This window comes from Cydia splendana, chromosome 6 (genome assembly GCF_910591565.1).
Source record: "Cydia splendana chromosome 6, ilCydSple1.2, whole genome shotgun sequence".
NCBI lineage: Eukaryota > Metazoa > Arthropoda > Insecta > Lepidoptera > Tortricidae > Cydia > Cydia splendana.
In genome coordinates this window covers 21793540-21809626 of record NC_085965.1, presented here as the reverse complement: position 1 = coordinate 21809626, position 16087 = coordinate 21793540, and the positions used below count along the sequence as shown (strand labels likewise).

Sequence of the window (16087 nt, the reverse complement as noted above, 5' to 3'; positions counted from 1 at the left end):
GGCCTGAGTCTACTGGGTCTTCGGGAAAATCCGACTCTGCTCTCCAAGCCGCTCTATCTTGGGCCTGGTGTATCATCCTTCGCTTGCCCTTGTCCAATTTACTTGGGGTCGGCGCAACATGTCTTTTACTTCCATACCTCTCTATCGCCCGTAATCTCATCATTCACTTGCGCTCGTTTCATATTATCTCTCACACACTCCATCCACCATCTATCCATCACCATCACCACTACCACGCCCTCGCCATACAAATAATGAAGGACTTTGGAGCAGGATATCTGGAACCAAAGGACTTCAAAACTCTATCCATGAGCTCCATCATCCGGCACATGGATATGGTGGGAAAAGCTCTTGAGTAGTTGATGGATCTTTTCTAGGGGGTAATTGCTCAAAAGATCCCTATAGGTCGAAGTGTATTCGCAAGGGCCCCCGAAAACAATAAGATAAGATAAGATCATATCACCACTACCACCATCACTATCAGTCCATCTTGGGCCTGGTGTATATTAGGCTGTAATGTGGCTTTATGATCTGATGCTATATTGTCCACCCAACGCGGCCATATGTCCAATGTCCATCCCTACGCTTCCTTGCCATGCGGCCAGTGATCAAGACTTCATGAGCTACTCAAAAAGACTTCAAAATACTGAGTACCTGCAACCGGGGTGAATAGGGATGGCTGGGGTGAATAGGGACAAAAACTAAAGTGTGATTCACCTGAAAATTTCTTCAAAAATTGTATCGTTCGATTAAACATAATGGTAGATTTTGTATGATACGATTTGTATGGGTAGTTATTAAGAAATTGTCAGGTAAATCACATTTTGAGTTTTGTCCCTATTCACCCCAGCCATCCCTATTTACCCCGTTACCGTAAACTCTGTCCGTAAACTTTAGTCCACAACTTACAACTATGGTCCAAATTCAAGTTCCAGTAAAATATAAATAAATATTTTCTAAATTATGTTGAGTATGAATATTTAATACTTACAAAGAAAGCATTGGTATATCCAGGCTCCAAAATAAATGTAAGGAGTACACATCAAAAAGGCTCGTTAATAATCCACGTTAAAAACGGGACCATTGTAGTAAAGGGCTATAGTACCTAACCTGAGTTTACGGTACCTATATTATGGAATATAGTAATATTTTAATATAATTACTGCATGTAGTTACTAGTGCATACAAACGTAATATACATAACTAGGAAAAAAAAGCATAATTAAATAACTAACCTACAAAACTTAAAAACTAAATCTAAAAATAAATAAAACTAAACTTAAAATAAAAAATTACAAAATATCCCCCTGCGGAATGGTGCCTTAGATGCTGGCAGCATTTCCTCGCTGTATCGCAATACTTATACTTATTACTGCATTAATATGTTTATACAACAGAGGCAGTGTCCACAGTCAGAAGAAAACAAGTCATTAAAAGTTCGGATGGCAGCCCCTGATAACTCCAAATATTACTCGCCTGGCTCTGAAGGCAAGAGATACCCATCCAGAGAGCCAGGATACCGAGAGCTACGAAGAAAGGTACTAATTACGATAAACGGGAAACCAGCGTTCAAGATCAGTTCTGAATATTATATTGACTTTGGTAATGGTAGCTCCAGCCGACATGAATTACCGAATGTAGGTCGCCTATCGTACAAAAAAATTAGATTTGAAAATGAAAAAAGAATAAAAACAAATGAATGGAGTCAATTTTATCGCTTGTAAAAGTGTTGTTGGTAAAGGTTGGGATTATCTTTTAAGCAACATATATGCTTGTGCTTGGGTAGAAATCAATATGTTTATGTATATGTAAAAATCTAATTAATACTTAACACTTAGAACTAAAATACCTACTTCTTTTATACTAATAAGTGGTACCTACTAGCAATATGATTATATAATTACAATTTTTCTTAACTAATACCTAATATGTATTGTAAATATGTACTGTTATCATATTTCTGTAACTATATATTAACTTATCATGTTTTGGCAATAAAATGATTTAAAGTTGAAGTTGAAGTTATGAATACATTTTACAAATGTACAATTGTACACAGTCCTAATCCCAGAGTACCTAAGCATAGAGAACATCCATAACTTAAGAACAAATATTTGTGATACTTAATCAAATCACGCAATAGTTATTTGTACAACAAGAGATCAAAGTTTGATATTTCTTCGAGTGCTTATTTTGAGTCCCGTGCAAGCGAAAGATTCTATAATAGATTCACGAGCGTAGCGAGTGAATCTAATTTAGAATCTTGAGCGTAGTAAGGGACTCAAAAGCGCACGAGATGTAAATAACTTTGATCTCGTGTAGTACACAAAATTTTTCACCTGAGCAGTGAGAACATACCTATTAGACAACTTGAAAAATGTAATCCTTCTTCGTCACTTAATACCTATGCACTTATGTTTTCTTAAGATATACTAACAATTAAGTTTAATTACCGCAATCAAACACAAAAACAAAACGTAATAATAAATTTCAGTAAAATAATATGGAAATAACGAACATCAACTGACACTTCAATTGGCAACTTTTTTTTGTAAAACAATACTTCGTAAGATAGGTACGGTCCGAATTGCGGATACGTACTATTTGTCAACTATAGTAGAACGTCTTAAGAGCGCTATTACATTTCGGCGTTGAGCGAGTTTAGGTATTTTACGCGCTGCGGCAGGCCGTGCGAGCTCAGTACGCCGATCCCTTCTACCACACTCGCACTACAACGATGGATTAAACATTCTTGATCCTTCGCGAAGCATATTGAAATCAACCATAACAACACTAACTGTACTTAACTTTTAAAGTTCTAAAACTGTTATTTGGTAAGAACGAAAATACTAAATGCAGTGCGAATGTACATAGGGGCTGTTCATAAATTACGTCATCTATTTTTGACGATTTTTGACCCCCCCCACCCCTCAAATCATCCAAAAATCAAGCTTCGGATGAATCTGTTTCCTCCTACGTCATGTTACCATCATCCGATGTCCAGACCCCCCCACTCCTCCCATTTGAAACGACGTAATTTATGAATAGCCCCATACTTGTACTTATGAAGGTATATTACTCGAAAGAAATTATAGGTACCTACTCGCTTATTTACATGTTTCGTCATTGCATTTGGTACCTATAGGTTGTAAAGTTTGTATCAACGAGGGTTTAAAAACGAACTGGTACTGAGGATCTGATGATGATTAAAGTGGTCACGGATACCAATCAACCATGTAGTAACATGATTAGGCTCGTTTGATTCGTCTCAACAAGATCTTTGACACTGAAGATACACAGGGTCTGATGATGGAGCTTGAAGGTGGCCACGGGTACCAGTCTATCATGTAACTAAACAACTTCGTGTTTGGGCTCGTTTGATTCGTCTCAACAAGATCTTTGACACAAGACAGTACTCAGGGTCTGATGATGGAGCTGGAAGGTACCATTACCAATCAACCATGCAACTAAACCACATCGTGTTTAGGATCGTTTGATTCGTCTCAACAAGATCTTTGACACTAGGTGATACTCAGTCTGATGTTGGAGCCGGAAGGTGGTCACCGGTACCAATCAACCATGCAACTAAACCATTTCGTGTTTAGGCACGTTTTATTCATCTCAACAAGATCTTTGACACAAGGTAGTACTCAGGGTCTGATGATGGAGCGCGAAGGTGGCGACGGGTACCTGTCTGTCATCATCAGCTCCATCATCAGACCCTGAGTAGTATCTTGTGTCAAACATCTTATTGCGACGAATCAAACGAGCCCAAACACGAAGTGGTTCAGTTACATGGTAGACTGGTACCCGTGGCCACAGTCCAGCTCCATCATCAGACCCTGAGTACTAACTTGTGTCAAAGATCTTGTTGCGACGAATCGAACGAAGCCAAACACGAAGTGGTTTAGTTGCATGGTTGATTGGTACCGGTGACCACCTTCCGGATCCATCATCAGACCCTCAGTACTACCTTGTGTCAAAGATCTTGTTGCGACAAATCAAACGAGCCCAAACACGAAGTGGTTCAGTTACATGGTAGACTGGTACCCGTGGCCACAGTCCAGCTCCATCATCAGACCCTGAGTACTAACTTGTGTCAAAGATCTTGTTGCGACGAATCGAACGAAGCCAAACACGAAGTGGTTTAGTTGCATGGTTGATTGGTACCGGTCACCACCTTCCGGATCCATCATCAGACCCTCAGTACTACCTTGTGTCAAAGATCTTGTTGCGACAAATCAAACGAGCCCAAACACGAAGTGGTTCAGTTACACGGTAGACTGGTACCCGTGGCCACCTTCCAGCTCCATCATCAGATCCTGAGTACTATCTTGTGTCCAAGGTCTTGTTGAGACGAATCAAACGAGCCTAAACACGAAGTGGTTTAGTTGCATGGTTGATTGGTACCGGTGACCACCTTCCGGCTCCAACATCAGACCCTGAGTACTATCTTGTGTCAAAGATCTTGTAGAAACGAATAAAACGAGCCTAAACACGAAGTGGTTTAGTGGCATGGTTGATTGGTACCGGTGACCACCTGCCGGCTCCATCATCAGACCCTGAGTACTATCTTGTGTCAAAGATCTTGTTGAGACGAATCAAACGAGCCTAAACACGAAGTGGTTTAGTTGCATGGTTGATTGGTACCGGTGACCACCTTCCGGCTCCATCATCAGACCCTGAGTATTATCTTGTGCCAAAGATCTTGTTGAGACGAATCAAACGAGCCCAAACACGAAGTGGTCTAGTTGCATGGTTGATTGGTACCGGTGACCACCTTCCGGCTCCATCATCAGACCCTGAGTACTATCTTAAGTCAAAGATCTTGTTGAGACGAATAAAACGAGCCTAAACACGAAGTGGTTTAGTTGCATTGTTGATTGGTACTGGTGACCACCTTCCGGCTCCATCATCAGACCCTGAGTACTATCTTGTGTCAAAGATCTTGTTAAGATGAATAAAACGAGCCTAAACACGAAGTGGTTTAGTTGCATGGTTGATTGGTACCGGTGACCACCTTCCGGCTCCATCATCAGACCCTGAGTACTATCTTGAGTCAAATAAATACATATAGAATGTCAGGTCGTTTCAAATATTTTTAATCCTGTCCGGTAGTTTATTAAACTGTACCATTATAAATTATAATACTATAAAAACGGTGCTAGGATCAAAGTCTCTCGTTGCGGTTTACACGCACACAGTATAGCGTTTTACACGGCGCCCGCCGCACACAATGATAAAAAACCTCGTCGTCGCCGTTGAAAATGTGCGGAGCCGACCGACACACGTCCTGCCTCTACAAGCTCTGCCGCGGCACTGAGCTGGCGCAGCGCGCGTCATCGGTAATATAGAGTAGTTTTCAAAAAATTGCCAAAAAATTATAGTAGAATTTCATAAACACTAATGTATACCAACAGTATAAGCAAACGTTGCAGATTGCTTGAGTATGAAAATGACTTCGATATTAAGTAGATTTTCGTAGGAATTGACACTTGCTTCGGAGAGAAAATCGAGTTCGTTTTACTTTGATTTTCTCTTTCTCAAAGGTATGTAGGAAAAATATAGTTTGATATGCCTAAAGTACAGGGTATTAGTAATACAAAATAGCCAGGTTTAGCAGAGTAAAATTCTCAACATTTCCAAATAAGAGCTCGCCATTCAGTGCTTCACGGGGTTTTTCGGAAACGACCATCAGAAAAAAAATCATTACTAATTTAATAAGTCCTTTTTCTAATATTTACAACGATATTTATAAAGATAAGAAGACGCTTTTACTGGAACAAGTACTCATTGTTTCTAATAATGAGCGCAAAGTCCTGAATTTCTTCGACTAGTATCATCAATTTTGCATTATTTCGACTTTTCTTGTAAGAGCGCTCTTAATTTTTGGAGTTCATTATTTTAATTGTACAATAAAATACCTAAAATATTGTGTTTTTATCAGTTTTTATCAAATCTTAAACTTTATTTTTATTAATTAATTATTAAGAATTCATACTCGTACGTGGTTTGGAACGATGCGTTCTGACATTTTTCGGGGGTCTATTGTCTATAAACCGTCAATATACCGTTGAATGTCGTTTGAACTTTTTTTTGTCTATTTCTTTTTGCTAACAGTGTGAAAGGGACAGAGATAATAGAACCCAAGTATTTCGAACTTGTATTAGACCCCGCATGTTGAAATGAAATTTGACTATAAAGGTCACTTGAATGTCATTTTGTCTCACTCAGTGAGCAAAATCGCATTTTGCTCACTGTTTTTAAGAAGCAAAGTACCCTTGTTCGAGCTGCTGAGGTGAAAATAAATAAATGTCTTTCCCAGGATTCGAACCCGGGACCTCTTGCTTCGTAGGCAGGGTCACTATCGACTAGGCTAGGAAGCCGTCGAAATACTTATGAAGTATTATATTTATCGACCAAGCGAAGCGAAGGTCTCCGTTTCAGCTTGGCAAGAATGCTTTCGTACGTCCGGCTGTCCGGCCTCAACAGAGAGCGTTCACGTTTGCGTTGTCTATTTTTGTATGGGATTTTGAACAGCGCGCCAAGCGGGATGTTTTGGAAAAGCAATATCCTATACAAAATGATACTTAACGCAAACACGAAAGTCACGGCGCGCTATCGAATGAAAAATATAAATATAAGACACGGGTAAAATAGAACTAAGTTTTTAACATTAAAAAATATATTATATTTCATTTAAAAAGAAGTCTACACACAAGGATTCTTTTTAAATGAAATAGGAAGGAAGTAGAATAAGTTTTTGAGTGTTCAAAACTTAGTCTTATTTACCCGTGTTATACCCCACCTGACATACAACTTAACGGTATCGTCTTGGGTCGTCCCATTCGTTTTTCGTCAAGTTCTTAAATTAATCCTATTCTGCTTTCCTCACTCATTCTACATTCGTCACAATCGTCGGTGGCTTTCAATGTAGAATGAGTGACGAAAGCAGAATAGGACTAATTTAAGAACTTGACGAAAAACGAATGGGACGACCCAAGACGATACCCACTTAACCTATTATACTAATTTTATGACATAAACTAACAGTTTCATGTGAAAAACATATATATATATAAACTATGGTTAATATGGTTATAAAAGAAATGGCAAATAATGTAAACAAATATAACTGTATTTGTTATCATTTGACACTAAACCTAAAATTTTTACACGGGTGATTTTCACTGAAATATTAATAATTAACATATATTTTAAATAGAAATTGATATACCTAAATAAATATTTCAGTGTAAGTATAGGTATAAACTCTTGACATGTTCAAGATTGTCCTTCAAATGTGCGAGATTACTAAGTTACTTATAAAGGTAAATGAGTTTGTTTACATTATTTACACCCTTTAATTAACTTCACTTTATAATCAAGATAAATTGAGAAGATATTCTTTTAATCTAGTTTTTAACATGGATTTACTTAATTTAGGACTTTGTCTTAGTAAGCTAATATTATTTTTTTATTGGTGGTACTAGGTACTAGTTATATTTGAACTTCATTTGCCATAATAGTTTTTGATTTTCGGCTAGCCTTTTATGATAAAACAGAAGACACTGGTAATTTAATTACACAAATAGTAAAAATTCCCTTTCATTAATTGACAATTTATTATTTTATTCAGCCATCTGGACACTTAACACCACTTAGACCGGATGACATGGACACAGATGGAGTAGTCTCAGTCGCAGTCGGACCCCCGCCTATAAGACCTAAATTCGACAGAAGCAAAGCAATGCGCAAAAACGCAATTAATAATAAAACTCGCATCTCAAGAGCACCGAATGATATTGCTGTCAACTTTGTAAAGGATGTCCTCACACAACTGGGCAGAGAGTTTCTGACACATCAAGTCAATGAAGACTTTGTATTTGGACAGTACGTCGGCAATTCCATGAAAAATTTAACAAGCGCTTTAAAAGTAAATATGCAACATGACATTTTAGAACTAATAGTGAAGTATCAGAGACTCAACCACAAGAACAATATTGGTGATATAAGTAAAGAAGAAATCAAGACAACAGAAGAGGATAAGAATAAAGTTCCGAAATATGAGCAAACGGATAAAAAAACGACACATGAAACAGATGTACCTTGGCCGGATTTTTCTAACTTAGAAAACATAGTTGGTTAAGTGAAAGCTCTAGTAGGTAGTATTAATAAAATATACCGCCAACCGGGGTGAATAGGGATGACGGGTGAATAAAAACAAAACTTAAAATGTGTTTTACCTGACATTTTTTTGCAAAATACTTACACAAATTGTATCATACAAAATCTACTGTTATTTTCAATCGAATGGTACGATTTGTGTGAGTATTTTTAAAGAAATTGTCAGGAAAATGTCTTTTTTAAATTTGTCCCTATTCACCCCGTTTAACGGTAGTAGTTTGGAGAAAATTTAAAGAAAACCCGAGTAGGTACTTATAAGATCGAGATGAAAACAGTAGTTTTAATAAAATACGTACATTTACAATTAAAGAGACAAAAATCATCCTGTCCATATCCTCCTCCTCCACTCTGCTTGAAATAATCCTGAGTTGACCTAAATAAGTTATTGGCAAAAAAATCATTTTTGGTATCTACAAGCTTTTATCGCTGGCTGTACATTTCTTACCACAGTCAACTAATACTCATCGAGACAATTCTAAAAACCCCAAACACAAGGTTGCGTTTTTTCATCACAGAGTTCCTATGGCCAATAGGCCACCTCCTGCCTCCATCATCAGATCAGCTCGATGGTACCATAACATTGCATTTTCACCCGACTTACCTACATATGTATGCAAATTTTCAGCTCAATAGGAAATGGGGAAGTGGGTCAAAATTAGTTTCCAAGATTTGACCCACACTAACTAACAAACCAACATATTATACATGCCATAAACTGACAAGCCATTTCCTATCTCTATCACACGTACATAATTTTATATTGCTGTCGCGATGGTGTCGGTGGTCAATGCCACCGTGTGAGCGAGTCAGCAATATAATTATGCGCGTACGATAGAGATAAGAAATATCGTGTCAATGTATGAGATTCTTCGTGCTGAGCATCCTTCCTTTAGTGATTTTAAAGTACGTAAGACAAAAATAAGCCCGATAATAATCGTTTGTCCCTTTCCGACGTATTGGTATGATGGAAAGGGACAATCAATTATTATCGGCTTGTCAACTTTAGTAAACGTTTATGAATAGGGGGGTTAGTGTTTGAGAAAGGAGACCCAGGCTCTCCGAAACATGTCGCGCGAGTGACTGAAAACACGTGAATTTAAACTGTAAAATTAATTTAATAACCCTTTAGTGGGTAACGGCAAGATATTTGCCGTCATACCACTCAGATATTTTTTTTTTCTCAATGAACGTGTTGTTAGTTAATATAAATTTTGGTTCGCATAAGAGAATATACTCGTACCAATCTACGAAAAAAGGAGAGCTGATAAACGTTACTCCATCCCTTGTTAAATGATGATTCTTAGGCCTGAACTTAGATTTTTAACTATTGCCTACATTTGAACAAAAATGTTTGTAAATAAAATATTATATTTGCTGGATTCATCCGATTGTCACAATTCTCTATTTTCAGAGACAAGTTTGGCTATATAAAGTTTAAAGAAAATAAATCTGTTATTTGATAATTAAAAAAAAATGAAGACGGCAATATATTTGCCACTATCCGTTAAGTGTCTGGTGTTTATTAAAGGAAAGGGTAGGTTTGGCTACTATTGTTATTGATTTATATATGGAGCAATGGCTTAATTCAATACTTCAAATTATTACATGCTAGCAACCTATCTACAGTTTTGCTGGGATTACAATACCTACTTGGAAATAATATACAATACATACATAACTACATAATAATAGTATATATTAAAAATATTATAAATAGAATAAACAAATCTTTTTAAGTTAAATAAAGGTTATAATTATTATCATTCTATTGGTTTTTAATTTATTGATTTTAGATACTTCATGCCACCCGTAGTTCCCCCGGCAAACTGACATGACGGTCTTGTCACATACTGCCCTTGGCAACCCCGAAATAATATATATATTTCTCTTTCTCAAAAATCATAAAAAAAATAATTCATGCTGTGCGTATCGTTAAAGTTCTCGATTCATTGCTATAAAAAAATAATGGTCAAAGGGTTAAGACAAAATAATTACATTTATTTTTAATTATACCTAATGTACCGTGAAATGGGATGAGTATGGATTACGAGGGCAGTTGGGTATTAATTTATCGTATGGCTTCGTTACATGTCACTGGATACAAAAATTTATTAGGTATGCTTACAAATTATAATTAAAATTTCGCCCTACTCAGGTAAGCAGCCGCTTCTTCAGCCAGGATATTGAAGTCATTCACATGGCCCATATATTTTGTGAGGGGACATTCCAGCACTATGTGTTCGATGGTCTGGTCTGGGTGTCATGAAGCTCTTTGAGCGCATAATCGATGCTCGGCTCCGACAGGAGTGTACAGTCTCGGAGTGTCAATATGGGTTTCGGCCAGGGTGCGGAACGATGGACCCTGTATTTGCCCTGAGGACCCTCATGGAGGGATACAGAGCAAAGAACACGCCTCTACATTTCTTGTTTCTGGACATGGAAAAGGCCTTTGACTGTGTCCCTCGTGAGATGATCTGGTGGGCGCTGCGGTCCAAGGCTGTACCTGAGGCCTATATTGACACTATCCGGGACATGTACCACGATTCTGATTCAATAGTCAGGACCGCTGTTGGTGACACCAACCCCTTCTCTGTCACTGTTGGAGTACATCAGGGCTCTGTGCTCAGCCCGTTTCTGTTTAGCGTGATATTAGACGCCCTGTCAGCCAGCATCCGAGACTACCATGAGCAGCCACCGTGGCTATTCATGTATGCTGATGATATCGCGCTGACAGACTCTGATAAGGGCCGACTTGTCCAGCGTGTGAACAGATGGAGGGGGTCGCTGGAGAACGGCGGTCTTAAACTAAATGTGGCGAAGACAGAGTACATGGCCTGCAATAGTACAGATCCTCTACCCGTCCGCATAGGCGTGGACATGGTCGAGCGCACGGATCAAGTTAAGTACCTAGGATCTGTACTTAGCACTACCGGGGACATCGACAGCGACGTCAAAGCCCGAATTTCCGCTGCTTGGGTCAAATGGCGGGAGATGACTGGGGTTATTTGTGACCCCAAAATGCCGATTAAGTTGAAGGGACAGGTCTATAAGACCATCATTAGACCTGCCCTTCTGTACGGCAGCGAGACTTGGCCTTTACTAGAGCGGCACAAGCAGGAACTGCGTGTCACGGAAATGAAGATGCTACGGTGGATGTGCGGAGTTTCACGCAAGGATCGCGTCCGAAACGCCCACATTCGGGGTAGTCTTGGCGTCCGTGACATTGCAGACAAACTGCAAGAGTGTCGCCTTCGTTGGTATGGCCACGTCTCGCGCAGACCGGCAAGTTACGTGGGTAACAAATGCCTGGCCATGCCGCCTCCTCCCGGTACGGGAAGAAGAGGCCGGCCCAAGAAGCGATGGCTTGATGTCGTCAAGGAGGACATGCGTGCCAACGGACTCATTTCCAGGGATGCCGAAGATCGGGCAAAGTGGTCACGAAGGAGTCGGAAGGCGGACCCCGGGTCCTCGCGCCCCGCGCGGGGGCACAGCCGGGATTGACGCCAGGATGATGATGATGATGATGATGGTCTGGTCTGGGTGTCCGCACTCGCAGGCAGGAGAGGGGCTCCAACCCCATTTGTGCCAGTGGTGTGCACAGTTACCAATTCCGGTTCTAAAGCGATAAAGGGCGGACCATACGGGGCGGGGCTCTTTGAAGCCGGTAGGAGGTGTTTGAGGTGTGAGATGGATGAGAGGGTTTATGGTCCATGTGGTGCTCCCATTCTGCTTGCCACGCTTCCACCAAAATCCAAGTGGTTTGTTGATTGGGCATCTGTAGAGCAGGAGGGTTTCTGGACTTCAGCCTTTGGTTACTCATCTCGTTGAGGTCTCGGTGGATGGGAAGGTTAGAGCACCTGGCAGTTGGGTTATGAATGGGGTGAGGAGGGATGGTAGGGGGTGAGATGGTATTTTTAAACCAGAGTTATCACATTGTTACGTAAATACTTTATTCTCTTGAGACGTCAAGCTTTTGTAATATTGTGTCAATTCTAGCAATTGTCCCATCTCACTCAATTCCTATCCCCCCTAACCCCGACTGTCGTTTCCTGTTAGTGAGCTGGCATTTCCCACTATTTTGTGTTTATCGTTGAATACATGAAATGAAACGACAGATTATCATTGAAAAACTAAATTTCATACTACCGGAACACTTTTCAAGTATACAAATCAACGTGCCACATATAAAAATAAACTTTTATATAGGTTTGAACTTCGGATTTGTTCCAACTCACCCCATTTTACGGTACATCATGTTTTGGACCAACATACTTCAACTGTTGAATTTTATTTTAATAACTGAGCTCTACTGAATATATCTACTATCGATTTAACATTATTAAATCAATGTAACAAAGTCATAGTTTAATTGATAGTGTTAACTCGATTAAACTCCTAAACAAATGCCTTTTATGTCGATAATCGGATTGAAAACATGTTATTTTAGGATGAGAAACTTTAGTCGTTCGGATTCTCATCCTAATGGTATTATAGTGCGTCCATTGTGTTGACTTAGGTCCACAGACTACACAGACACCGCATTATGAGGCATTTTAGTGCGTCCGCTTGTTGGCGCGGTTGCACGGAGCGGGTTAACGAAAAATAGTAGGTATGACACACACAAGTAATGTCCACCGCACCAGGTTGTTAAGGGTTTCTTTGTTCTTCAAAAACCGGACAAGTGCGAGTCGGACTCGCCCACCGAGGGTTCCGTACTTTTTAGTATTTGTTGTTATAGCGGCAACAGAAATACATCATCTGTGAAAATTTGAACTGCCTAGCCATCACGGTTCATGAGATATACGGCTCGATTCGGAAAATGAATTAGATTTCTACTAGACTTCAACAATAAATCACACACAAACAATAAATAATAATAATATAATTTAAACAATAAATGGATAATTTAAAGATATTTGTAAGATAGATATGTCAAATTTGACGTTTCCGCGGTTCTGGAGGTCCTCTTGAACGATTTCGACAAGTTATGACTTAGATATCCAAGTCACATCTAGTCGATATCTAATGTAGATCCAGTTGATCTCTAAATCGTCTCTAGATCTTGTTATTATCTCGAAATCCGAATAGGCCTGTTAGCCTGGTGATAGACGGACGGACGGACAGCGAAGTCTTAGTAATAGGGTCCCGTTTTTACCCTTTGGGTACGGAACCCTAAAAACTTTGATGACCTTTGATGCAAGGTTTTAATTTACTTCCTCATATTGAATAGTAGAATGGACTTTTAAATTGAGGATTAAGAATTATAAACATTTTATAGAGTTCCTTCCTTAAAATGGGGTGAGAAGAGATAGAGGGGGCAGAAGGGACGCGGATTATTCAGTTACTACTTCGATTTTCTTGCTCAGGTTGCTATAGAGTAATTTATTATACTTTTAAGCATATTTCTTTTTCTTCTGGCAACACTGAGTTTAGCGTGTCATTCGGTTGCAAAATTCGTTTGTCACATGCTACGCTCGTGGTTTTTGACAAAAAGTACCCAATAAGTAAAGTAGTTATGTTATATTTAATTACACAACCGGGTCTACCGCGATATAATTCCGATATAATTCCGTCTCGCGGCTCGATTGTAAGCCGAATAAAGATGATGAGATAGTTTGTGCAATGGTCACCAGGGGTCGCACACGCTTTATTTGCTGTGTTGTTTACCTAGCACCTAAGGTGACTGATAACAAATATTACTCCATTTTTGATTGTATTAGAAGGATGATTAATAATTCTAAACTGCCAGTAATTATACTAGGAGATTTTAATCTAAACTCTGCGAGTCCTACTGTAAAAAATGAATTCGAAATATTTCTTGCTGAATGTAATTTGTTACAGAAAAATACTGTATATAACGATCGCGGTAGAATGTTAGACTTGATATTGGTCAATGAGGCTGTGGTCGGAGTATTGGTATCTGCATGTAATGGTATTGTTTCTAAAGAAGTACATCATACCCCGTTAGACATAATGATTGACGTTAACACTAAACAAACTTGTAGTACCAGTACCACTCAACACCAAATCCATAGTGAAACAGTTTCACCACCACAAATAAATTTTTGTAAAGCTGATTTCCCTCTTTTGTACGAGGAAATAGCAATTAATCGATGGGACGATACCTATTCTCATAATAATGTCAACGATGCAGTGTCTGCTTTTTATAGTGCGCTCAACGGAAATATTGCCAATGCAGTGCCTTTTAAGGTACGTAAAATACATAAAACCCGTTACCCATTATGGTTTTCCCCAGAAACTATCAAAATGAATACGCTAAAAAATCATTATCACAAATTATATAAACAAAGTAACTATCAAATTAACGATCTGAATTATAGTTTATTTACATACTACAGACGACAAACTAAAATTCTGTCCGAACAAGATTTCAAGATATATAATAAACGCGTCCAAATGAACATAAAGCGAGACGTTACATCATTTTGGTCATATGTTAAAAGTAACCGGGTAAATAATGAGCAAGCCACTTTTGGCGATTTAACATCAGCGCAAATTTCCGAACAATTTTCAAATTATTTTAGTAGTGTATTTCTACCAGACTCTCCCATATTAAATGTTCATACTGCAAATCAACATTGGGACACATCCCATCACCTCGTTTCCATTGAGCACATTAATGAAAGTGATGTAAGTACAGCTATAAAGCGACTGGCTCCCAAGAGCACACAAGGTCCAGACTCCATTCCACAGTATCTCGTGCGTGACTGCTGCGAAGCTTTTGTGAAACCATTGTTATTTATTTTTAATTTAGCCATTAAAACACACACTTATCCATCTGTCTGGAAAATCTCAAAAGTTCTGCCAATTCATAAAACTGGATCTAAATCGGATTTTAAAAACTATCGACCAATTGCTGTTCTTTCTGTGTTTGGTAAAGTATTTGAAAGTATTTTGTACCAAAAAATTTATCAACAATTAAGGGGTTGGTTTACTGACTCCCAGCATGGTTTTATACATAACAGATCCACGACTTCTAATCTCCTCAATATTGTAACGTACACAGCCCACCATTTGGATGACAGAAAACAAGTCGATGTAGTATACTTAGATTTTCAAAAAGCTTTTGACAGGATTGATTGTGATATTTTACTACAAAAAATGGCCAAGTCGGGTTTTTCTGAAATACTGTTAAAGTTCTTCGCCAACTATCTTTCAGATCGCAAACAATATGTCATGTACAACGCAGCCAAATCCGAAACATACTCCGTCTCCTCTGGCATAGGTCAAGGAAGCAGTCTCGGGCCGCTATTATTTTTAATAACTATAAATGATCTTCCTGATTACATTAAGCATTCGTTAATACTGATGTTTGCTGATGATGTCAAGCTCGCTTTGCCTATACATGATCAATCTGACATCATTAAGCTCCAAACAGATATTGATAGTGTTTACCAATGGGGTTTACGTAACAGTTTACATTTAAATACAAGCAAATGTGCAGTCATGACCTACTCAAGGACGCCACACACCATGGATCGCTCTTATACATTGAATGGTGTAAACCTGCAAAGTGTCAAATGTATGCGTGATCTCGGTACGTCTTTTGATTCAGAAATATCATTCAGTAAACATATCATTCAAATTTGCAAAAGATCGAGAAAAGCCCTTGGCTTTGTTGTGCGCCAGTCAAAATACTTTAGTAATTATCATGTCATTACCTTATTATTTAATGCATTTGTACGTAGCCTACTAGAAACTAACTGTATTATATGGAACCCGCACGAAAAAAAATACATTCTTCTTCTTGAAAAAATCCAAAAGTCATTTATTAGGTATCTCTACTGGAAAACACATGGGTACTATCCCTACATGTATCCCACGCCGTTTGTATTGGGAATGGTCTCATATCAAAGTCTTGAAGTACGTAGGCAGCTTG

At 38.8% G+C, this 16087-nt stretch overlaps 1 protein-coding gene across 1 annotated transcript; it reads left to right on the top strand.

Annotated features, from left to right (window-relative positions):
- The first annotated feature begins 254 nt into the window (after positions 1-254).
- Positions 255-9702, top strand: LOC134791573 (uncharacterized). The gene is made up of 3 exons (XM_063762622.1): positions 255-338; positions 1398-1538; positions 7640-9702. Exons 1-3 carry the CDS (start codon positions 255-257, stop codon positions 8147-8149), a joined length of 735 nt encoding a protein of 244 aa, XP_063618692.1. The 3' UTR covers positions 8150-9702.
- Positions 9703-16087: the final 6385 nt, after the last annotated feature.

Bases quoted from the DNA above. Each gene is read 5' to 3' on its own strand.
- LOC134791573 (XM_063762622.1), top strand. From the start codon at position 255: ATGAAGGACTTTGGAGCAGGATATCTGGAACCAAAGGACTTCAAAACT. The intron at 339-1,397 runs GTGGGAAAAGCT...TTTATACAACAG, and splicing joins TCATCCGGCACATGGATATG to AGGCAGTGTCCACAGTCAGA. The intron at 1,539-7,639 runs GTACTAATTACG...TATTTTATTCAG, and splicing joins ACCGAGAGCTACGAAGAAAG to CCATCTGGACACTTAACACC.